Raw genomic sequence first — 25,144 nt, forward strand, 5'->3', positions numbered from 1 at the left:
ATCACAAGATACCGCAAATAGATTTTTAGAAAATAGATTTTTCATGTGAACGCAGCCTTAGCAGCCTGTTGTGCGTACAATATATATAGAGGATCTCCACAATAATTGTCCACTTAGTCGATGCCAACTCCCCAAAAACATGCCATATCTGATATACAGTAATTTGCATAACAAGAAGTCCTTCAGCCTACTGCAAATTGGCTTCTTGACTGGTCACTTGAAAGCTGGTAGAGGACTCAAGAACGGTGTGGTCAGGGCCTCATTCATAGTAAAACTATCGTTCGTCGTAGAACGATGATACTCCGCCGGTGTAACGAAACTGAGGGTCCTTGTAACAGAAAGTCCACCCTCCACATAGTTATCGGATAGTCTGTCTTAAGTGGGTCAAAATCTAGGGCGAGGCTCACCTGTATAAATGAAAATGAAGCGGACTCTCTATCATGGGGGACTCTTTGTCACGTTACACCGGGACTCTCGCTCAATGCAATGAGATTAACAAATTAACACGTCACCTCTTGGCGTTGAGTCGAACGCAGAAAGGCTGATAATACAAGTATGTTGGAAACAAGAGGATAAAAATCATATAACAGGTGCCGCACAGGTAGTAGAAGTACTACCTCTCATATAAAAGTTGGAAGGAGTGGGAAAAGTCATGGCAGAGCTGCAAGTAAGAGGAGAACAATATGGCGTTTATTCTCTGAGTGAAATACCACCTGTCTCCCTTTTCACACACACAGACACACAAATAATAATAATAATAATAATAATAATAATAATAATAATAATAAACTATAAGTCAAATTTTGATTGTCGACTAAAATTTGGTTCCCTAAAAATTACTACACCTGAAAAATTTACATGAAATTAATTTTGATCTGGGCAAAAAAGCAGTGAAAAACAACAAACCACAAGTGTGTGAAATTAATCTTTTTATTGTTAAATCTTTTCTTTATTTATCTGGTATTTTGAAAAATCTTCATTGAATGGATGCCTTATATTTGAAAGGCATCATGTCTTACCCCAAAAAGTGCAGAACAAGTGCAATGAAATAATTTTGCAACACACGACAGAGCAGAGGCGGATTTGGGGGGGGGGGGGGGGGGGGGGTCAGGGGGTTTAACCCCCGCCCCCTTCGATTTCTGAAAAAATCGCACCAATGGTCCCATCATGAAATTAGATATTTGACTAGCTGAATCATAGTTTTAAACCATACCAGACGGCACTGTTCGCCCTCTTAAATACCATACCCCACGCAAATAGGCCTAATCCTGGATACGCCCCTGCAGAGGGATACTTGGCATTACGTACAACTGATTTTGATCGCACTTTTGACACTGTTTCCTAATGCTTCACCCTACTAATGCTCTCCCCGCTTTATTTACTCCAAATATTGAATCAATAATGTTTTCAGATATTATTTCGAAAATCTGTTAAAACTTTTGAAGGTGATCACACATTCTAATCAGGCACAACTTTGTTACATTTTGATGCAAAAAATGTGCTATAAATCTAGCACAGGCGTTTTTTCTTTCGGACGATTCTTTTAAAGAAACACTATAACTGCATTACTGTAATACAGGCACTGGTTTTATTCAAAACCAACAGCATGTAATATAAGTACCCAAATAACATTATGTCCAGTTATATTTGAATATTTTCACCCAGCCGTCCCTCTGTCCACAGACAAGGCCGCCATTAGAAGTCGTAGAGAGGGCAACCGGTGTCTGGAGATTTTCCTTAACGGTCAGAAACTGACCTAGACTGGCCCCAGACGGAGACAGGCGATGAATGCAGTTGCTTTCCATATCGGCCACGAACACAAAACCATCCGCGTCGACGCATACGCCGTCCACACCGTACGGTCTCTCGGGTTGCGGATATTCTTCACGCCTGTTGTATACAAAAAGCGGCTCTCCGCTCTCGTTTTGATACGAGCGCACCACACTGTCATTTGGATCCGAGATTATCACACGGCCACTGTTCGATATTGCTATAAACGGCGCAAAAGAAAACTGGCATCTCATTTTGTAAACGAATGACCATAAAAGGGACCCCTGCTTGTCGTAACATTTTACGTCACTCGAGGTGCCCATGCTTAAGACTACTATTAAGGAGATTCCGTCCGTTGCCATGGCAACCGGTGCTACGCAGGGGAAGGAAAACCTGGCATATCCATTGACTGGATGTATTTGGATTTCTTGCGTCCGTTTGCACCAGACGGAGGTGACGATTGTCCCGTCTCGAAAATGGCCGATACCTGTCAGACCCCTCACAGTCAATTCTCGACGTTTTCTCCCGTATTTGTCGCACACGATGACACGCCCAAGTACGCTGTCACTTCCGCCACCCCTTGTGCCTAATGCCAAGTCCCCTGTCGCCATCGCGTCCAGGTAAACCAGACACTCGTCCTGCTTAGAGAAAGGCACTTTGAATTCGCGAAGTAATTTGGGTGATAGGGAAATTGTTCCGAACGCTTTTTCAAGAAAAAATGAAGCACTGGGGCTGCATCGTAAATATAACTCCGGGCTCGGTTCTTCTAGAGTGGACATGTGCTTTTCAGATTTGTCTAGTTTGGACAAAATATCCTGCTTGTTTAAAAGTAGTTGAATATCTGAATATGAGTCGATGATTTCGGAAAATGCATCTAGCTGAGGCCCGTTTGTTGTGTTTTTCAACGACTCGGTGCGTTTCAGTTGCGCCGATTGGATTTCTGTCCCCTTTTTGCATACACTTTTTGCAACGTCTCGCAGCAAAAGAGAGAGTTCCTCGACTCTTTTCTCAACCTGTATTTCAGCTAGTTTTGTACTTTCTTCCAATTTATTTATCACATCTGTCTGTTTAGTGTCATTGTCCTTGGCAGACGACGCTGCAGATGGCGAAGCTTTCAGCACGCTCATCCTTTGCGCGATCGACATTCTGAGTTCACTTGCCGCCTTGTTGATTTCAACGCAACTGTGATCTAAATGGTCAGAAAGCTTACACATAAGGCAGATTAACTGCCCACACTCGACACAGTAGAGTTTGCATTTTTCGTTAACGTGGTCAGTGCAACTGGTCATCTCCCTTTCTTCTTTAGCGCCCTGCAGCGTGTCCGGCGGGGCCTCTCCGATGAGATAGAGTTTGTGGTCTTTGCTTAGTTTCATTCCTCGGTGGCAGAGGGCGCATCGCTTGCACATACTCTCGTTGCATTCTACACACGTTTCCTTCGCCAGTTCTCGTCTGCCCACCGAGTCACATGGATCGCAGTAAGCTATTGCTAGAAAAAATTGAATGACATTCGTAGAATAGCGGATGATGAACTTAAAGCATTTGGAAAAGTAAAAATTTTAGGTACATCAAGAGGCACATCGTCTTAAGGGCAAAGGGACAGATTTTTTAGTATCAAAATAAACCAAGTCCCTATTTGTCGCTGACTATTTCATAACTTTAAATTACCAAATTAAAAATCAAAAAGAAAAAGAATCCGAGAAGAAGAAGAAAAAAAGAAAGAGAAAAGAAGAGAGCGATAAAGAAGATAACACATACTAAACAAAAAATGACACATGTTGCTTAACCAACGTAAATCTTATACATAAATGTCTTTTAAATAGAAAAAATCGACATACTTAATTTATCGCCACACAAGTCCTCGGCACTGACACTAGTAGCACGTAAACATGCTGATAGATGGGGCTGGTGCTCGTCTAAAGCCCTAAGAAATTGGTGAAAAGAGTCCTTGTGGTCTCCAACCATGATTATCTCCACTAATTTCCTGACCCGATCACCCCTGGTCACTTCGGCTTCGATTCTTTCAACATCGTCTGTTTCCAGAATACCATTTTGATACAGCAAATCCAAAATCCCAAGTTTCGGGTCTAGCATATCTTCTCGCAGACTCGCAAATCGTTTGCGCAATATCGCCCTCTGCCGTGGCTCCATAATGGTCTTCTGCTGGTTAATTCTTGCCTGAAAATATCAATTTGACGATCAATTAAACGACAAGTTGCGGCCGGGGACATTTATCTTCACCCGTTGAATGATATTCATCCGCTTTCTTGTTCATAATTAAGGACGACTAACGAACCGAAAAGATAAAACAATATATTAAATACAGATAGCCGCATCTCTGCATGACGCCGGATCTATGGACCGTTTTGCGAGGAAAACGGGAAGAAAATGTGGCAAGACAAAGGTCTTTATGCCTAGAGTATTAATAAAGACTGTAAGTTTGCCCCTATTCAAACATACCGTGTTACATCAAAATTTACTTGTACTTGAATACACAAAAATGATATCAATTCAGCACACGCGTAATTTCGCTTTTTTGATTTTATAAAAGAAAAGAAAAAAGAAAGAAAAAAAGAAAAACGCACAGCTTATTTGAGAAATATTTTAACCGACAAACTTATCAAATACTGAAAACAATCACATTTGCTGATCCCATCTCAATATTGGGATAAATATATCCATCATCAAAGAAGTTGACAATTTTATTGTTGATAACGCGTATTCTTTTTGTCTGTTGACTGTTGGGGGGGGGGGGGGGGAGGGGAACCGCAAGCGACCTGAGAGGACTTGTTTGGGAATCCAACTAGGCACGCTGACGAGAATGTAACACGCACTTTGAAATAATTCACTGTCAAATAGGTGAAAAACAATAAAAAACAAAGATCATTGATATTATCTGCATCAAATTACAAAATCCCGCGATCGTTTGACGCACGAGCCAGGCCAATTGACGCACGTCCGGTGTCTGAGCCCTGGGCTCGGGGATTCCCCTACCTCCCCGAGTGCTTGACCAGTGAGTTGCTGCTGCTGGTGGTGGTGCAATAACTCAACCCTGTGACTAATGTGGTAGTCTTACTAACTTCAATACTCAAAATTATTATTACGCAACGACCAAGGGCACAGCGATAGGGTACGTGCACATGATTACATGATAAATACCACGCAGTGCCAAACAATTTAGGCTGTCGCGCGCGCGAGTGTGTATGTGTGTGTGTGTTGGAGAGAGAGAGAGAGAGGAAGAAAGATGCGCTCTGTTTATTCTATAATGACATGCATCCCGCATTAAAAGAAGTGCCCATGACATTCGCGGCAGCGATAATTTCAATGCGTGTATCGTTGTTTTGATGCATAGACAGTGTAACTGTATCCTGTCACTACCTGGACGTATGTTTTACAAAGCAAACATACATTGGGCATAATATAATACTGTTATGAATGAAAATAAATAAACGTGAACGTAAAGCCGATAAATAGGTAACCTTTTATGAGCAACTGGTTTCAAATAATCGGAATACTTTCATCACCTGTGTTTATCAGTAGGATAATTTTAATCATGCAGCGTGTTTCTGAAAGGGTCAGCTATATTTGCATTCTGTTAATGTTAGTCTCCATTGACTGGCGAAAGTGTATCTATTAATTGCAAAATAATTCAGAAACAAAGTCCAGTATATATACGGCTAGGTAAGATACAGGAATAACGTGACTTAACCTATGGTATTTACCTGAATATATGGAGCTGTTCACTTTGTGCATACAGGGAAACACTTCGGCCATGTGTATATTCACCATGCAGTCACAGTACGGCTAGTGCAATACAGAGGTAAGTCTACATTGGTAACTCACGCCTGTGTGGCTTTGGTGCACCTTGGGTGAACCTGTATCTTGGTCTTGTAAGTCACAATCATTAATGAGCAGTGCTGTTTAACTAGGTATATAAACTGGTACTGTCCGTACTGTACGCTAATGTGTCGTAGATCTACGGTCAACAGATGGCCAGTATAGCCTGATATAGTGACCTTTCCTGTGGTCAGCAGGTCACTTCATACTCTCCACTGTTAATGTACACGGGATGGCTTTCTCTGGGGAATGTCCTTCCACCGTAAAATATTCACCAAGCTATTTGTCCCCAGTTCTCTCTGGCGAGTTGTAAAACGCAAACAAGCCTTATCAATCAGCATATGTACAGGTTGCAACAGCCTATACGGCCTAAACACGCCCCTGTGTGCCTGTGCGGTAACAGACAAATAGCATGAGCACTATGTTTTGCTTGGGTATGACTCAATACTCCACTTGACGCTATGATAAAGATGCTTTGTCATCCGAGCCACATATATTGTCGAGTTCACATTATCGGCCGGACTTGGGCTGATATGTCGAAACTGGGGAAATCTGTCATTTCGACCGAGAGGGTGAAACGCGGGTACGTTATCAGCGTGATAGCTTTCCGCAAAGCGTATGGTCCCATTTCCACTGCCTTACTACAATTAATGCAACGCAGTTGGAAGAAATGCCTTTCAAACCACAATGACGCGGCTGAACGACCACATTCACATTAGTGAAGGGGAAAATGTTATGACGCTTTTCTTTTTTTGTATGAATTTGAATTTAGTTTCAATAGAAAATGGATGTTTTAAACCCGGTATGAAAGCGAGCTAATTATTGTATTATATGTCGCCTTTATTCGAAGCTAGCTCGGTTGTGAAAAGTCAACTGAGTCGTAGGGGTCAGGCTGTCACCTTGTCACCTGTCATATTTACATGTGCGTAACAAAACAGACCATTGCGCCACCTTTGTCATTATTTTAATATCATTAATGATAATCTATCATACATAAAACGTTTATGGATATTTTGGTATGGTCAGGTTGTTTGAGGAAAATAATATAGGCCAACATGTACGTAGTATTTGTATTACTTATTATGCTAATGAATACTCCTGCCCCCCCCCCCCTCCCTCACAACCCCCGAAAAATCTTTGCAAGTGGTGCTTCTTCTTACATATGCATCCTGTCGTACATCCATGTTTTCAATATTCTCTGTCTGAAACACGCGTACGCTTAAAGAGACCGGATATTGAGTGTGTGTGTTTGCGTACGTGCATGCGAGTGCGCGTGGCAAAGGTTGAAAGAGAGAAGTCCAATTTTTTCCGTTGTGGAAACTTATTTTTTTGACGGCCCAACGGCGTTTGCGTTCAACCTAGCGCGTCTACATCTTTACTATGTGATCATCTTCGTTATTCTTATGTGAAAATAGTTTCATTGGATCTTAGTGTTTCGATAGTCAGAAAGTTTTCTTTTATGATAGATCCAGAAATTTGATTTACCTGTTGACTGTTTCGTCTGTTCGTTTTTTTTTTTTTTTTTTTTTTTTTTTTCGAAAAACAAATAAATGACTAACCTAGAAGTATGCCCGACGGGTGAAATCAACAGCAACTCTATTTTTGACAGGTATTGTTTTTGTTTGTGAATCAATCTAGACGACACCACTACTTTTTGTTAATCTAAAGTAATACAAACCCCTTTCCATCCTCAGGCTTATGGGGTGTTTGGACGCTCACAGATAGACATAAAGCCACTAATATCACGTACACATAGTTTTTAAATAATTCAGTTATGCTTAAACACTGTAAACTTGATTTATTTTTCCCGGGGGTCCAATTGCACAGCTTACGATTGCAGTATGCAGTTTGAATGCACAAACAGTTCTCCCAAGTTTGAGAAAAGAGTGCAAAAGAACAAAAACATGCTCAATATTGAGCGGTTGAAATGGTTTCGCAAATAACTTTAGATCGAAACTTGAGCTTGACAATCATACCGAAATTGTGTTCCATTTTCTTTTAGGGTTAACAGTCAATAGCCCTCCTAAATATACAGTGTTGTAACTATTATATGTTTTAATATATAACATATAATAGTTTCAATACTGTATATTATTATATGCTATGAATCAGGCGCAGGGTTCCTTTCGATTAGCCGGCAGTAAATGCTCCGTGGTATCACCCAAGGGCCAAAATAAGGTGTGACAAAATCAACGTCATCTCGTTACCGGGGCGAACTCCGCATCTAAAAGTGCATTCCCATAGATTAAGATCGATCCATCTAGATCGACCCAGCTCCCTGGGGGTTCAGGCTAAATTGATGTCAGCCGAGCGCGCACGGTAGTTAATTACCCTCTTTCAGCTTTTAGTAGGCGGGACAGACGCTTAAGCCGGCTAAGCTGACAGTAATCTAGTGAGACTCCCCACAGGGATAGATCGATCTAAAATCTGTGGGAATGGGGTCTAAAACGACAGCGCCAGGATCCTTTACATACACCAGTTTCCCTTGCATTTTTGCACTTGTCCAAGATGGTATAACAACAGCAAGATAATATTTCTTTTGTTTATGAATCTCGTTGATCTTGCACTTTCTCGGCGGTTCGTGCCTTGTGGAACATAAACGGACTGGGATAGTGTACTCTTTCAGGGACGGATCCAGAGAAATTTTCTTACAGTCTTCCAAACGATCTTTGTTCTGATCCACTCTCTATTTTTGACCGTCTTCCGACAGAAAAAAGTTAGATACTCGTCAATGTAAATTTGAAAATCTGACCGTCTTCCAGAAGACCCAGAAGACGGCAGCAATCCACTCCTGTTTTTTTTTTTCGTTTTCCTACTTTTTTTACGAGTTTTTAACCGCGTTGTCGGAAAGGGAATAATTACGACTTAGAACCCGAAATGTCAAAATGCTATTTAATTAGAAAAAACGCTTGAATGTTTTTGTAATTGGCTAACCTTACACTCTTTGTCAATTTTTACAGAGCTCTGTGTTTACATGATAGTAATTTAAACTTGAAGGGACAAACGCTGTGTCCATATGTGTTTGACAAAACCAGGTACTAAAGAGAATCGGAAGGATAGTTTCTACACCCCCCCCCACCCGTCAATAAATTTATATCATAAATGTATGCATGGTAACTAATTAGAAAATAATATATGTGCAAGAAGCAACTGATATTTATAATTTTTTACGGTATCCTATTATAAAAATTTTATTATTTTTTATCTATTTATTTACCTAGTTTTTTTAATTAAAATTTATGTTGTGATTATTTGTCTATTTGGATTGGTGCAGGTGAGAAAGCCCGAAGCACAGCTAACAGATTTCACAAAAAATATGCAGGGTCAAGGTCACGTATATTCCACATTTAGTTTTAATATTGCATGTTTAGATCTGCAAGAACGACGCAAAATTCATCTCAACGTGTACTGAGGAAGTGTTGAGGCACAGTCAACGAACACTGCTGATATTTCATGTGAAATTGTGAAGGCCTGTGTACACATATCTAGACTGGCGCAGGAAAGAGCCACAGTGACGGTCTGATTTGATCCGACTTCCCCGACTGCAGGTAACAGTATGCATTCACTGAACATGTATTTGCTCTCTCTGTGCTATCGTTGCCATCATTGTCAATCAGGAAGCAACTAGTGGATCCTTTTTGCCAAAGCAATGAAGGGGAACTGGGGCGTAGGGACGTACAGTACATTAGTCACATTTCAAAATGTATTCAATGGAAACTCTAATGCAGTCGAAATTAACCTAAAACTCTTATCAGCCGTCTTATATGTCGAACTGTTCTTATTTGAAGCCCATAAACTAAAGCAGGCATTCCACGGAACAGATGTATTTCAGACAAATATTGACTCAACTTCTAGTCATCATGATGTGGTGGTGAGATCGGTAAGATACAAGGTCGCCGTGGAATGCTGATAAATTATGTTAATTTTTGTTGCCATGGTATACATTTCTTCCTGGCGTTCACTTATGCGAGTGTGTGTGTGTGTGTGTGTGTGCGCGCGTGCAGTTCGCGTGGAGCTCATCCACGTAAGGCTTACATTACGTTCTACTGTCGAGATACAACGCTTCATTTCATGGTATTTTAGGGCAGCTTGTTCTCTCCTTATGAATGACAGTTTTTGTACGAATTGACTGCAATTCACTGGCAGATCTGGGAATATGAAATGTGGTAGTAGAATGATCGCAAAAGCTCTTTGTTGCAATCAGACGGACCTTTTGGAGAGCCAAGGAGGAACACCCCCACCCCACCTCACCATCCCCTTTTTATTAAGAACAAGCCAATTCATTTTTTCGATATATTTTTTTTAATGTAGGACGAACCCCACTGATATTCATAAGAATCATGTTTACTGTCTATATGAAAAAAACCGAAGGTTTGAAAAATAACATGGAAATTTCCATTGAAAGTTTATCTTATTTTTAATTTTATATGTAATCTCACCAAAACGCGTGAATTTACTGCACGATTGAGGTCACGACTTCCTCCCAGTTGCCAAGTTTCAATCAGAGCCGGTATTGATACGAAATTTTCTGGCGATGGGGGTTAAAAATTGCCCTATTAACGTATTAAATAAAATGAGTTTTCAAAATGTCAATTTCATTTTTGAGAAGGGAATTTTAAAGAGGAAAACTATTACAGTTTAACTTTTTATTTTCTTTTTAGGCCTGACGAACATCAAAACTGTCGAGCTACATTACCGGGTAGCCAACCAAAATGTTCAGATGGTTCTGGCCAAGGCAGGAGGAGCCACCAGAGGGTGCTTTACGCAAGCTGGGCTGGGGGGAAAGCCTATTTATTGGATTTAGCAAAATCTTCAAGGGTGGCCATTTAAAATTTACCCTATTCATGAAAACCAAGGTTGACATCACTCATGAAACCATGTACAAGGCTTTAGTTCAGGCGGCTCGGAGACACCCTCTTCTAAAATCTAGGATCAGTTACAAAGACGGGAAGTACTACTATGTTCCTATGTTAAACTGGGAAAGTAACCTGGAGTTGGAGACAACTGTAAGTGACGACTGGCAGGAAGCTTCTGCCAAAGGGTTTCGTAGAGGTTTTAACGACGAAATCGGACCTTTATGGCATGCTTACTTGGTCGAAATAACAAGAAAGGGACAACAGGACGATGACAGCGCCGATGCCAAACACCCCGAGACAAAGAGCTACGCCCTTGTCCTTATGTTCAATCATGCCATAATAGACGGGAAAAGCGCGGCCGTAGTTTTGAACGACATTGTTCAAAGTTTGAACTCGATAATTGATAATGTTCACAACTACAGCGCCGAGGAAGAGCTGAAAGTTGCCCCACCCCTTGAGAACGCCTTGCTTCCCGGAGTGCGTCCTGGCATATGGGATTATGTGAAAATATTCAAATTCCTACGTCAGTTCTTGTCAGCAGCTAAAAATCCGTACACTGAGCTTTATCCAGCACGTATTCTTAGAGAACCCGATGTTGACAACGATATAACTAAGATTATTGATTTCTCTGTACCTATAGACCCCCTTCTCCAGCGATGTCGGGCTGAGAAAGTCACCATTCAAGCGGCAGTGACGGCAGCTTCGTGTTTGGCCATGCTTGATCTGCTGCGTAAGAAAGCCCCAGAGACGGAGAGACTACCCGCGCCATCGAGTTACGTGGTAGATTTTCGACGATTCTGCGAGCCAGTAATAGAACCTCAGTTCATGGGGTTTTATGCCATATCAAACACCATGCCGCCACTCAATGTTACAGGAAGTGTTACAGACAGCAAGGCATTCTGGGACATTGCCAGAGAAGCGTCTGCTGAAATACGCCGATACATTTCAAATCCCAAGGAACCAATAAAAACATTCCGCGTGATGACCCAACTTCTTAACTTTGAATCCCTTGGCAAGAAAATGAATGAAGCTAAGGATACTGGGTTGCGTAACGGAGAAGCTTTTGGTATTTCGAACATTGGTGACATTGAACCCTTATTTCCCGCTGGAAGAGAGGGTGCCACTGTAGAAGCAACGAAGGTATTATGGGCTACAAATGGCGCCATGTTTTGTTCCCCCTTCTATCATTATTTGTTGTCCATGAGGGGTTTTCTGGTTTGGAGCCTCAACTGGTATCCGAATATTTCCACGGAAGAGGAAGCAATGGCGTATGCAGAGAAAATTCAGGAAGCACTGAAGAGTGCTGTCGACTGATATTCCGTAGTTGCAACTTTAAAACATTAACGCTCGATTCATAGAAATGATGGATCTCCTCATTTTAATGTTGTACAAAAAGTATTAAGACGCATTAAAGAAAGAGGTTGCCTGATATTAGAACTGTTGGATAACATACAACTTACAGTAGGCCTATGTCTTATTTTATGCAAGGATGTATATATACAGTATATATATGTATGTAAGTGTGAAGAGGCATTGTAAAACGCTACGTCCTGATATCATTTACAGTCACCAAAAGACTTTAAAAATTATACCCTTTGTGTGTGAAACTGATATGCATATATAAACATGTATAATATATACCCGTAGGCCTACGTGTTTTAAAGAAACTACTTCCCATTGCTGTTACAGTGTATTACGAAGGCTAGATTTGTTAGGTGATTATGTACCTTTTCCATGCTTGCAGGATGTCCCAAGCTTATCATTAATTTATAAACCTTTGTAGTAAGAAGATGAGTTTCACTCTGAGTTTCCTCGTTCACTTTTCCGTGTTCCGTCGTCAAACTGACTGTTAAACTGATAGCCCGTAGGCCAGTATAGTCTATACTTCCCCCCTTTAGCTAATTTCATTCATGTGCTTCATGTGCTTTTCTGATAGTTTAGCCCTTTGTCTGAGGTGGATAAAGAGTAAGTAGTGCTGGTCACTGATACTGGTATTGCTCATTAAAATGTAGTGTATAATTTCTAATGTGATTTCTGTAAAGTTGCGAATGATTTGAATTATTTCTTATTGGAAGTGTAGAATGTGGATAATTACGTAGAGTAGCCCCTAAAGCCGATGTAGTTATGATCCATATATTTCTATTGAAGATTTAACCTCTTTAAAGCCAGTTTGGACCTTTTTGATTGCCTAAAATAAAAAAAGTGGGAAATGACTTGGGATTCATTGATGTACGTGTTCTGTCCTCTAAAGGTCAGGTGTAAACATATTTTAAAATAATTTAAAATATGTTACTCCAAATAACTAAATGCGTTTGCAAATTTCTCTTTGATAAAATTTGAATTAAAGTATTGTTTAAAACAATTCTTGAGGTATTTTCGTAAAGCTGAATACACAAACTCAGAAGAAAGCATTAGTGGACAAGTATGCGTACGCGTATTCCCATAAAAAGGAGCAAAACCTTGCCGATGCTGGTAGTAATTATTCTGTTCGCGGTTTTTGCTTATCAACACGCCTTTGTTACGAAGAGAAAAAGTTGTCAAAATTCAGATGTGACAAACGCATCAAAGGATACTATTCATGAAGATATGAAGCAGAAGAATAGGAAGCCAGAGTCTGAAAGTTGTGCACCTGATTACCCTATCCATCTCCATCCCCTTCTCTCTCTCTCTCTCTCTCTCTCTCTCTGTGTGTGTGTGTGTGTGTGTGTGTGTGTGCGTGTGTGTGTTGGTGAATTTTCCGTGCATGCGGAAATATGGTAGCATTTGCTCATCGACGCTCTCCATTTGCACTTGTAGTCTGCGGCGGTGGCCAATTGTGCTAGTTGAGACACACTGGTTGTGATCACCGGTTTTTCTGGCAATTTGTTGTCACCCGAATGTGATCCAGAACGCAACAAAACAATTTTTGTGCTGTGCATTTTTCTATAGATATCACCAAATCTGCTCTTATGAATCACGCTTTTTGACGGGAGTTGGTTTTAGTTTACCCCTCTTGCAGCATGTTAATTGTGGGTGGTGACTTATGCAACTTGCAAAATTACCTCGTGAGTCGTGAAAGGATAGACATAATAGGCATGGAACAAAAGGTCTCATATTGGCAACTTGAGCCTTGATCCTGCGATTTAACATGACAATACACCAAAGATAACAAATATTCCCCAGACTAGTTATATCAGCGATTTGCAGATAAGTGGTTTTGCCTTAGTAATTTTTCATTGATTGTAAAATTTCTTTTAAGTTTACTTTAAAATTAGATCACGTGACCACGTCAACCGCGCGTCCCTTGAAACCTGCAAGCTGGCAATGCAGTAATAAAATAGTCTGTGCTATTTCCACTCACAATGACAAAAGCATGTTCACAAATAGAATGAATCAGATGAAAGCGCTTGCAGTCCTGTGAAGGCGTTTATGTGTTGTGACCTCGACCAGGGTTCAGGGAAAGCAACGTGAACATCATGACCACCTGAAAGAGCTGCAATTGGTTTACGATGACAGACAAATGAAATATTAACCCAGTAATGTGGCTGTCGTTTTTTGTCATTACTAGGAGACGCGCATTGACGAAAAACGTGATCAAGTAAAGATTCAACAGTGAAAACCCGCACAATATGCAACAATGGATGGAGCACAAAGACATCTTGGTAAGTGAATTGTTTTATAGTCGCTTCATTTCAGCTGATGGTAATGATCGTCTATTACTGGTGCGGTATATCCTGGCGCTTCTTTTAAACCATATTGTCTGGCAATTTTTATCTTCTTTAATTTTGGGTATTTTCATCGCAGTATCTTTACTTAGTACTATACTTTTGTGTATTTCTTTTCCTTTTCGTATCGACCAGGATTAATAAGTCATAGTTATTATCTCTTTCTCTTAATTATGTACATGCTCATTTGGATAGGCCGAGGTACAAATGAACTTCGATCATTCAATAAACCAAACAGACTGGACTAGACAAGTTATATCAGTTCCTTTGAGCTTCAATAAAGAGGCATCAAAGGTAACGGATAGATTTATCGTCTTTGCGCAACCAGCGTGATGCGTACCTGAACGACACAGACGAGTGTCTACATATCTTGTAATACATGTGCACGCCGTCTTATGAGAACATTTCTGTTGCATAACAAACATGGTGCTATTCGTATTTTATCTGATGAGTTGAGTTCCTCCACTGAGGATGATTTTCCTGTATTTTATGATCTACTTTTCGTACATTCCGTATTGTGGTCATTTTATCTTGCTGCAGGCGCACTGGGTGCGTATCCCTTAACGGTGGCAAGCTTAAATCACAAACAAACAATTACTAACCAGAAAAACTAGTCATGGTTGTTTAACTAAAAAACTTTTTTTTTCTTTTTTTTTTTTTTTTTTTTTTGCTTTTTTTTAATTTTTGATGGCGCAAATATTTTTTTGAGATTCTTTCGTTCACCAATGATTGTTATTAGGCCAATCAAAATAGCTGAAAAAATATAGTGGTTGACTGAAAATTTAAAATTCATTTTGAGTGGTAGGAATGTCTTTTTCAAAACGCCATAATAACGAATGTTGTTTTTTATACACAGTGTGTTTAGTTCAATACGAAGTTTTCTGTAAAAGCAAAAAGTCCCATGAAGTGTATAAAAGTGAACAAACACATATGTACAGATAAGTCCAATTCTTTCATTTTCCAATACAGTACAACTGATGCACGTGGCATACTTAAAAGACATTTTTTTGCGGTAAGTTTCAAAATGTGCACATCCGGAGTCAAAATATATACTTTTAACATTAAATCTATAAATAAAACTTTGACACAGTCATTTTTAGACATAACCTTTACTTGGCAATTTTTACACGAAAACTTATATCATGACCGGAAGAAGATAATTGCCAACCATAGCAAAGTAAATCTTATTCCACACTATCATAATGCCATTATGCTAACAGTACAATTTACAGACTACCTGTAGCGGCATCAAGAACAACAATTTCCAGTTTCTGAAAATCATGTTGAGATGACAGTCGCCTTGTATTTTAACAATGACCAAATTTGCCTGCGATTATCCCTGATAATCTCACGCCAACATTCTCTCCCTTTGGTGTGTAACGTTAAAATACAGAACCTTTGTGGCAATATTCAAGAAACCTCATGGAATTTGTTTTGATCTCTTTGTCGATTATGTCTTGATATGAGGACATGTCTAACTCCAAATGGCGACCTTTGACCTTTGATAATAAGATTGGTTAAAATGTATCATTGTTTTTACCAAGATGATGATACCACAAAACTATATAGCAGGGATTTGCCCAATGCATTTTAAAAGATGTCTCAAATTGAAGCAAATCTTCAGCCATGAGGATGATATACATGTATATTACGACTGGCCAGGTTGATCTTTCTTCACTTTGTCATGCCATGTCTCCAACATCTGTTTCTCTTTCTTTAATGTCCCTCGTTAATTACCGTAAACGGTCAGTTTTAAGGAAACGCGCTCTGGTCTTTCCTCACATAATTTTTGGATGGATGCAATTACATAATCTTAATGTGATATATGTGTGATTGCATCATGTCTTCAAGCATTTGTGTATTTGATCTTTAAGGGATCCACTACAAGTCCAAATTAACACGTGGCAAGATTAAGTGTCGGTCCAATAAGTATTAATAGTTTTGCTTTATTTTGTTTCTTAGTAATTAACTTGATGCTGCAGTCAGTGATTACTCAGTGACCAGGATTAGATCGCATAATTTTCAGTTGATTTTGTTTTTTTAAATATGTTCCGTGAGTGCAATTTTTTCAGTCTAAACGAGCGTAGTTAGTTTGTTCTTTCTTGCGTAGAACTCCGCTATAGACTAACATGTATACGTAATGCGATAACCTACATTTCTTGTCTAAGGGATTTTTTTTGTCGCGCATTGGCTTTTCACCTATGTGGTGGGCATTAGCTACAAGGTACCATGCATATTTAACACTGTATACTATTATATTATTTCCCATAAGTTCAATTTGTGCTATACTTATACCTGTTAATCTATAATCTATCTTCCTCAATGTCTTTGCAATTTCACTTCCTTATTGGAATAATTCGTGTTGCACTACACACGTGTTTATATTATAATATCTTATTTAGCCTTTTGATAAATATTGTAAATTCCATCGCCGGTCTGCTTCTTGTTTTCCTTCTTTTCCTCTTTAGTACATGTTAACCAGGAAAATCATAAATTAGATTTTAATGGGTAATTAATACAAATTATCATTTGCTATTTTTGAAAACTTATAATACGATAATTATAAAAAAAGTCCTTGTGCTTTCAACAGCTATTGTTCGGAGGTATTTAGAAAATGCAGATAAATCATGCGTTTCATATTCAGGTTTTCATATTTTTCTACTGACTATTCTCTCTTTTTCTGTCTGATCAACTGGACTCTTTCATGTTTGACCAGAGCAGAGACGAACATCTGTTATTATACTCTGATAATTTTATTACCGACTCTTTTTGTGGACGTCTTGGTAAATATACGTGCATAGAAATATAAATATCGATATTTTCAGACTGAAATAAAATTGCAATAATTCTGATGGGAAATTTCATCATGTCATCCTCACAAATAACCCTAGCAAACTTTTAATTGTATAATTAAGTGCAGCTCTGTAAATATGTCTCATTGTGCAGTTAACGATAAACTTACTTCTGAATTTTTCACTGTCATACAGTGTATCAAAGATATGATTTAGATAGTTACATTAAGTATTTACACACCTTAACAACTAACACGTGACAATTATAGGACAAAATGAGAAACGGTGTATTCATTCATGCATCCATTTATCATATAGCCAAATAAATCAAATAAACACAAAAATGTCACAAATACATACATTAGATAACTAGTCGTGGATAGCAAAATGATAATTTCTCATAAAGTCAGTTAAGCTGTATTTTTCAAAATTCTCAACTGAGTGTACAGTGACAGAGAGAACTTACATGTATATCAGCCAATGGAGTGCACTGTAGCAGTAGTAGTATGGATTATTCATTCGTATTGAAGGCTACGTGTATGCAGTGCAATGTTGAGTAGCCTTCTCAACAACTACTCAGATGAACTTACATGTTCAAAGTCAGTTATACGTAGTTTTTTTATCTATATCCGTATTTTTTGGCTCCTTTATCTCAAATTATCGAAAACATTCACACTATCAAGTGAACAATATCGATGGAAATATCGATATTTATAATATTTCTATGCAACATGGGATATTGATTGTTCGAGAATTTTATTTGATAACCCTACTAAGACATTTTCTTGGAAAATTACTTTGACGTTGTACCAAATTATTGCCATTTTTAAATGTTATGATCATTAGGATTAAAATGTATTTCTGTCAGAGATACAATGGTGCTTTTCATTTTATTCTGCTTGCATTTGAGGCGGTGTATTTACAATATGTCCTTTTTTCAAGTATATTTACCTTCTTCCTTTATGGTAAGTAACTATAAACCTTGCAAATGTAATTATATTTTTTCTTTGACAGACATGTTAAATTTAAGAAAGTACACAAATTATAAAAAGTAGCTTTGCAGGAATTTTTTAGTAATTCTCGGCCAATTTTTGCTGAGATTCGTCATATTAATTTTGTTGGATTATTCTAGAGAGGCATTCATTATTGAGTGATTTAGCCAATGAAATATTAATAATTCACTCCACAGTTTCTAAAATATTCAGTGAAATACATGTATGCAATACAGTTGTTTACAATACAATCTTACTTCCAAAACACACTATTAACGTAGATGAAAAAAGCATATATATTCCAAACATAAAGAAGACTCTTCACTGTTCTTAATGAATCTTAAATCTAATGATTTGATGGCAATGTGATCTATGATTAACGTTTTTTTTTTAAGTGCAAGTAATAATCTCTCGCTGTATACACGTTGTGGTAGAAAATGCACCGAGTAACCTCGGTCGTGTCAGCGTCAGCGGTACGCCTGTCCCCTGCGGCCCTTGCGGGCTACGCTATTTACATCATCAAATACCTCTTCTGTCACGCAACGGGAGAGATTTAGATTGGGGAGGGGGGGGAGAGACAGAGAGAAGGAGGAAGGATGGGTAGAGGAAGCAGACAGTGACACGCAGAGAGAGAGAGAGAGAGAGAGAAACATAGAAGCGTTGGCAGTTATGAGGTTATTTTTGTTTTTACTCATTGAATTGAAAAATATATTTTCTGTTATGTATACAATAATTAGTGATGGTTGTCAGTGTTTGTGGTTAAAAAAACTCAAGTGCTATTTACCTAGAATTCATGAATGTCCTCTCATCATATGTCGCTAGACATAAATATTACAGATAATTTTTCCTCCCGCCATCGGGATATAAGTGATTGACGCGAGGTGTTACCTGTCAGTGTCAAATGTCGCTACCTACTGCCCTTGATGTCTGAAATAATTTTAAATTTATCTCTGCACGTTATATGTTGTGACCCATATGTTAGGTCCACAACCATATTTTTTTATCAAAACGAAAATTGACCCATAGTTCAGCGCATTATTCCAAAAACAGAAAGACCAAAGTCATTAAATATCTATTAATAGCCGAATAATGTACATTGTTTTCGTCTTAATAATTGTTTTCATTCATATTGGTCCCTATCGGAGAAACAGCCAGGTGGAGTCGTGCCCCAGCTCTGTGTCTGTGTATAAAAATCTCCAAAGATACCAACGGTTGGGATGACTTTTTCATCTGCCGCAAGAGAACTTTAGTAATCAATGCTAACATGAGGGAAAATAGTATTTTATTCATTATATTTATCAAAATCCAATGTCACAACAAATAATGATTAACTGACGCATGTGACATAACATATTATGCAGTAATGATATATATCATTCCATCACGCGACTAAAAACAGAAACGGCTCATAAATCCCTATCGTTTGCCTAGCTTCTGCTTCAGTCGTTTGACCTAGATAAAAAAATGCACCGAGTGAACCCTTGCGTGATTTCGTGCCGATCTATTAACGTTGTACTTGACTATACCGCAGAGGACGTACTGAAACACCTTGTTACCGCCGCTCCAGGCCATACAAAATAACTTAGTTTTTGGAGATTTTATACTGCAATAGAAAAGGGTATTCCAATCACAGGGGCGAACGGTGTCTTGTATTGTTTGGTGCTGCATAATCCGTGTTTAGGTGAACGTGGCATCGCGCTTATGTCTACGTTTCGTTTGACTAAATGCGTAGGCGTTGACTCTCTAGAAAAAAAAGCATGTTTGTAAATTGGCATGGATGCCATATGTTTTTACATACTGCACTCATGTACTGAGACATACGCAGAGTTTAAGGTGTGCACAGAATTTTTTGTCTCTGAACGCGCTCGATATCTGTCAATATGTAACGACCTCACTTAATTTTGCATATCTTGTTTTTGCCCAAGTATATCCTCATTCTAAAGAGAAATCACATGGAAATATTTTACATAGAAATATTTTGGTTGGTGAATAGAGTTTAATTATAAGTTTTAATTTCCTTTTTTTTCTCTCTCTCACATTTTGTACTAAAGCTCAAGCAAAACTCAAAATTTTGAGTTTTCTGTGCATATTCGATGACAACATAGAATACTTTTGAGTTTTATTTAGCGTTTTAAAACCCAGCTGTCCTCCCAACTGTTTTGCAAGATATGAGTTTATAAAATATAGGAAAAGACCTTTTCGAAAGGAAGCGAATGGTATGCAATTTCTTTTATACAAAAATGAATTCAACAGTAAAATCAATCTGCAATGCAATTATGATTATATGTCTATACCCCTGCCAAGATTAATTTTTTCAAACTGTTAATATAGCCATCTGTATATTGGTATTGAACTACAGAATGGGAGTGATTCACTTGATTTTTATTAGATATATGTATCAGATCTTTCCCATTTATGTGATTATTTACTCCCCAACCACATGTTGACCCGGATAGCAAATTTCCTATTTTTTACAACAAAGATGAAGGTAGCTCTCTTTCCGAGAAATGCATGGTCTACTACATTTAGTTTTTCAAGGAGTATACTTATTTTTCAGAATATGTGCACGTCATACACACGCCCATAGACTGCTACATGTTCAATTATTATTTAAAGAATACACACTCAAATAAAATATGATCCATATTTTTTTAATTCGAATCAATAGTAATGGTGTCCTATTAGTGTAAACATTTTTTATTTCTGAATGAAAAAAATATTCACATTTGATAGTCTGAATAAGTGAGAAACAAGTACTTACCTGGTCCTACCCTCACTAAAGATACGAAGCATGTTTGAGAGACGAAAAAAGTGAAACCAAATAATTTATTTATGCTTATTTGTATTTATTTCTGAATTTTATGCAATGAAAATGTATGATTCATGAATAATTTATGCTATACAAATGCAAGAGATACACGCTAAGAAATAACAATTTGATTGTTTTAGCATAATTATGCAGTGCAGTGATAAATAAATGAATAAATAAATACGTCAAAAATTGGTAGAGAACAAACCACATATGCGCAAAATGGCCCATACCTGTATATCATGAAACCCCAAAAAACATAAACTTACTTATCTATCGAATACTTTTTTCTCAAAATGTACGTCTTAAGATTTTTAATCCAGTTTAGGACTTTTCTCACACCAAAGGAACATGATGCATTTTCCTTCATAAATTGTATCCTGTATCCTTTTTCAAACAAACAAAATTATACCTTAAAATTTGAATAACAAATTTTGCGTGTCTCAAACTATATATTATAATTTGAAAAGTTTATATCTAAGAGCTTTATTACCTCTCATAAACACACACACACACACACACACACACACACACACACCTCAATTTGAATCAAATCTGAGATATGGAACAAACTGAGCAGCTATCAATCACTTTGCTTGGCAACAATGATCCTCCAGCCACTCCTCTCTCCTCAAACGAGTTCATCGATTTCAAACTGTTTCATTAGCCATGGACCAGTACCAGTATATCATGCCCTGTCCCCACTCTAATGACTGTCCCTCCCTTTCCCTTAAGTTCATTCCGTTCATAATTATATTCCGATATATTCTTTGATTGAGTCATTTCCGAGACATGCAAAAAGCATGTCTGACAAAAACGCTTGGGTTCAGTTGGAGTCAGGTTTAATGAGTGCAAACTGGTCGGGACATGTCGACTCAGGTGTCCTAGGCTGAGAGGTCAACCTATAAAAACCAGGGTGTCTGGGGAACGGAGATAAGCTTAGAATTATTGGGGATGCTTAGTTGTATGCCCTAAGTAAAATTGGTCATTTTCCTTTTGTGTTTTTTATGCAAGTGAATTAATTGGATGCCAAGAAAATACTGTAAGATGAGATGATACTTGCAATTAAAGCAAGGTTAACTATGAAAAAGAAAAAAAAAAACAATGCAAAAAAAAAATTGTTTGTCAAATGTGAAGCACCGAGGAAATGTGCCGTGAACATATATTCTATGGTCTTTTGTACCAACAGCTTTCAATAAAGAAATAAAGAAATGCTTTTAAGAGCCATTCCACGAAGGGTTCCACTTTCGAAAAAAAACCTGTCGCAGTCTATTTTCAGCAATAAACGTGTATGGAATATTGCAATTTTCAGTGTTTTACAATGAGATTGTTGTTGGTGACATGCCAAATTATCCAAAATGTCAACAATAGAGATCCCAAGTGTTCTCTTTATTAAAAAAAAAGCAATTCACAGTAGAACTCACCTTGACGGGGATCCTGAGCGTCTATATGCCACGAAAAGCACAATTATGTCGTGTTGCTTTAGTAATATAGTTAATATGAGGCAAGAAATCTTTTATACGTTTCCACCTTTTTTGCGTTGTTTGTCCTTATTTAATTTGCATACATGTTTCTTTTTGTTAAACCTGGTAAATAAATCAGCAACCCCTCACCTCCGAAACATTTTAAAAATAAAGATAAGAAAAGTCATAATGCTTATGAATGACATTTTTGTCCTTTTCTTTAATTCATAAAACATTTACTTAAAAAAATAGTGGTACTTTTTCATTATATACAATGTGTACACACCATACAGAATGTTATAAACAGAAGTTGAGATGTTACATTTCAGAGCCTAATTTGAAAAAAAAAACTTAGACAGTTAAAATGTTCATTTCTGATGGCAAATGATCAACTCCTTTCTAAAAAAATTCTCAATTGATCAGCAAGTGGATCCTGGGAATATTACTTAATTAAGAATGCATGAAGTAAAAAGAACTTTCGACCCATGGCATGATTGAAAGACATGTATAACCCAATAATGCTATTACCTAACATCCGTACCGAAAAATAGTATACTGCGTTTACACTTACATTATTATTTCTTTAATAGAGAAGTAACGGTGTGGGTAAAAAAAATCTCTGTTACTATCTGAATATATTTTCTGAAGAAAAATATAAAAAAGCTATATTTTTGCACTTCTTGTTTTGGAATTGAAACCTTTTTCTTGGAATATCCGTTAACCGTTATCTTTCCTTTATCACCAGCTAAATTTATTCCTTTGTATACTCACAGAGCCTAACCTCAGTTATTTGCAAAAAAAAAAAAAACTGTAGACAGTCAGTATGCTCATTTCTGATGGCAGAGGATCAACTACTTTCTAAAACAAATTCTCAATTGTTCAGCAAGTGGACCCTGCGAATAATACCTAATTAAGAATGCATACCACCTATTTTTGTTACCTCCTTTACAAAAATTATGAATTGCAAAAAAATTTACTCTAGCCCCTTATTAATTTAACTTGCGCATCTGTAAGTATACACGAATGCTGCTTCCAAAGTTAGCTTTTATCTAAAAGCTATGGTATCATTTTAACTTGACCTCCGTTACGAAATTGCAATTTTTTCACCTGCAAATTAGATGTGTCCTGCTGATTGAATAAGGTCTGTTTCATACTTTATTGATAGGACTATATACAAAAACATTTCTTATGACATTAAAACATGTCCGTCCCCAGTGATTTCTAAAATATTAAAATTATAATATTACAAGTTTTGTTTTCTTATTATAAGTGTGACTTAATACCAAAATGTTTGCACCGTAATTCTTATACGTTGGACAGTAAATCCAAAGGTGGCAATAATATTTTCTGACACATACAGAATCTTAGTTAAATAAGTAAAAAAGAACTTTAGACCCGTGGCATAATTGAAATACACGTATAACCCAATAATAATATTGCTTAACATCCGTAACGAAAAAAATAGTATACTTCGTTTACACGTACATTTTTTTAATAGAAGTAATGATGTGGGTAAAGCATCTCTGTTACTCTCTGAATACATTTTCTTTAGAAAGATATTTAAAAAGTTTCCCAGTTTTGCAAAGTTCATATTTAGACAAATATAAAAAAAGTTCATATTTTTGCATTTCTCGTTTTGGATTTGAAACCTTTTTCGTGGAATGTCCGTTAAACGAACATTGCCACGCTTTACACCGTAATCTTTCTTTTATCACCAACTAAATTTATTCCTTTGTTTACTCACAGTTCTGCTTTGATATCAATAACAAAGTGATTAATTTACATATATTACACCAAATTGCTACGTTGTCACATGTTGGATACTCAGTTAAAGATTTTTTTTAAACCTGCAAAAAGACTTTAAAAAAATGTTAACAGCTTTCAAAGTTGTCCAGCAATATCCGGTAACCAACTAAATTATTCTTTTAAACATTATTTCAAGTAAACCTTTGGAAAATTAGTGGGTATAATTGATGAGCATATCCTTATAATCGAAGTTGAAGGATATGTAAGTTAGACCGGAAGCACTTTGCATTTTGGTCCGCTTTTAATCGCATTGTTTTCTTTTTAAACACCCAGTGATCGTATTCAGAAGTCATGTAAATTCTATTATTGAAAATGAAAATAGCACTCTTCGTAAAAATGTCACTTTTTTCTTTAAAGTCAAGTAGAGAAAAAGTATTCCTAAAAATACATGTGTGAGGTTTATAGTTTGAACTGGTAATCGATGAAAATAATTGGCAACGTTTTTTTCTAGATGATAATAAATTAGTACTTGATTGTTTCCTTTACGATATCAGTAAAATTTATAAAACATAAAAAATTAATAGGGATATATACATATACCTGTCTGAAAAGCAACATTACGTAATTCAGATTATATAAGCTTTCATTTGCAATCCCTTGCGGTTAAGTCTATACTTTATTACTCAATTCAACGTTTTGAAACTTTTCTTGGAAGTCAAGTTTTGGAAAAAGGAGACAAAGGAGACAAATGTTTTTAAAAATAATTAAAAGTGAATACTATACGTTAATTTCCAAAATCTTCCCATCATTTCCAAATCTAATACTACGGTAACATTTCTATGATATAATATTCAAACAAGCGATCTTTCAAAATGAGAAATTAAAATCTTATCCTATACAAAAAAGTCGTTTTTTTATCAGCCAATCAACATGCGTTAAAAGCTATTTTGAACGTCTCTGACTCATGCTGATTTGCAGGAAGTATATTTTAAAGGAGGACAGAACATTTTCAGTTGTGAAAAAGATGGAACAATTTCAATTGTAAAAGTGATGAAACGACGGGCAAATAGCATTATAAAAGCCGTGTGTCAAGTATTTTTTTCAATTGCTGATTTCATAAGAAAGAAATATTTTAACAAAATAAAAAGAGCAAATATAAAAAGTAGACTTCAATGACT

The 25,144-nt window shown here is 37.2% G+C and overlaps 3 protein-coding genes across 5 annotated transcripts in view; 2 read left to right on the plus strand and 1 right to left on the minus strand.

Annotated features, from left to right (window-relative positions):
• Positions 1 to 1,569: 1,569 nt before the first annotated feature.
• Positions 1,570 to 6,253, minus strand: LOC106156889 (E3 ubiquitin-protein ligase TRIM71). The gene is made up of 3 exons (XM_013532331.2): positions 5,490 to 6,253; positions 3,606 to 3,945; positions 1,570 to 3,256 (listed from the first exon to the last, which is right to left on the minus strand). The coding sequence occupies exons 2-3, from the start codon at positions 3,916 to 3,918 to the stop codon at positions 1,632 to 1,634; spliced, it is 1,938 nt and encodes a 645-aa protein (XP_013387785.1). The 5' UTR covers positions 3,919 to 3,945; positions 5,490 to 6,253; the 3' UTR covers positions 1,570 to 1,631.
• LOC106156892 (uncharacterized) lies at positions 5,479 to 12,822 on the plus strand. Of its 3 annotated transcripts, none has more exons than XM_087008852.1 (2): positions 5,479 to 5,587; positions 10,266 to 12,822. In XM_087008852.1, the coding sequence occupies exon 2, from the start codon at positions 10,317 to 10,319 to the stop codon at positions 11,772 to 11,774; it is 1,458 nt and encodes a 485-aa protein (XP_086864978.1). In that variant the 5' UTR covers positions 5,479 to 5,587; positions 10,266 to 10,316; the 3' UTR covers positions 11,775 to 12,822. The 3 variants fall into 3 exon arrangements, with proteins under 3 accessions (XP_086864978.1, XP_013387787.1, XP_086864979.1); XM_013532333.2 differs by lacking the exon at positions 5,479 to 5,587 and adding an exon at positions 8,910 to 9,152; XM_087008853.1 differs by lacking the exon at positions 5,479 to 5,587 and adding an exon at positions 9,199 to 9,484.
• Positions 12,823 to 13,350: 528 nt separating this feature from the next.
• LOC106157617 (nuclear receptor subfamily 6 group A member 1) overlaps positions 13,351 to 25,144 on the plus strand; it is a 32,675-nt gene continuing 20,881 nt past the window's right edge. The window contains exon 1 of the mRNA XM_087008851.1: positions 13,351 to 14,101. Coding sequence (XP_086864977.1) covers positions 14,077 to 14,101 — 25 coding nt within the window. The 5' untranslated portion in view covers positions 13,351 to 14,076. The remainder of the gene's footprint in view (positions 14,102 to 25,144) is intronic.

Source organism: Lingula anatina, chromosome 3 (assembly GCF_051362555.1).
Source record: "Lingula anatina isolate TDL-2025a chromosome 3, LinAna3.0, whole genome shotgun sequence".
Classification (NCBI taxonomy): Eukaryota; Metazoa; Brachiopoda; class Lingulata; order Lingulida; family Lingulidae; genus Lingula; species Lingula anatina.

Coding starts and splice junctions, on each gene's coding strand:
- LOC106156889 (XM_013532331.2), bottom strand. CDS start 3,918: ATGGAGCCACGGCAGAGGGCGATATTGCGCAAACGATTTGCGAGTCTG. Junction 3,257..3,605: donor CTTGTGTGGCGATAAATTAA/GTATGTCGATTT, acceptor AATTTTTTCTAG/CAATAGCTTACTGCGATCCA.
- LOC106156892 (XM_087008852.1), top strand. CDS start 10,317: ATGTTCAGATGGTTCTGGCCAAGGCAGGAGGAGCCACCAGAGGGTGCT.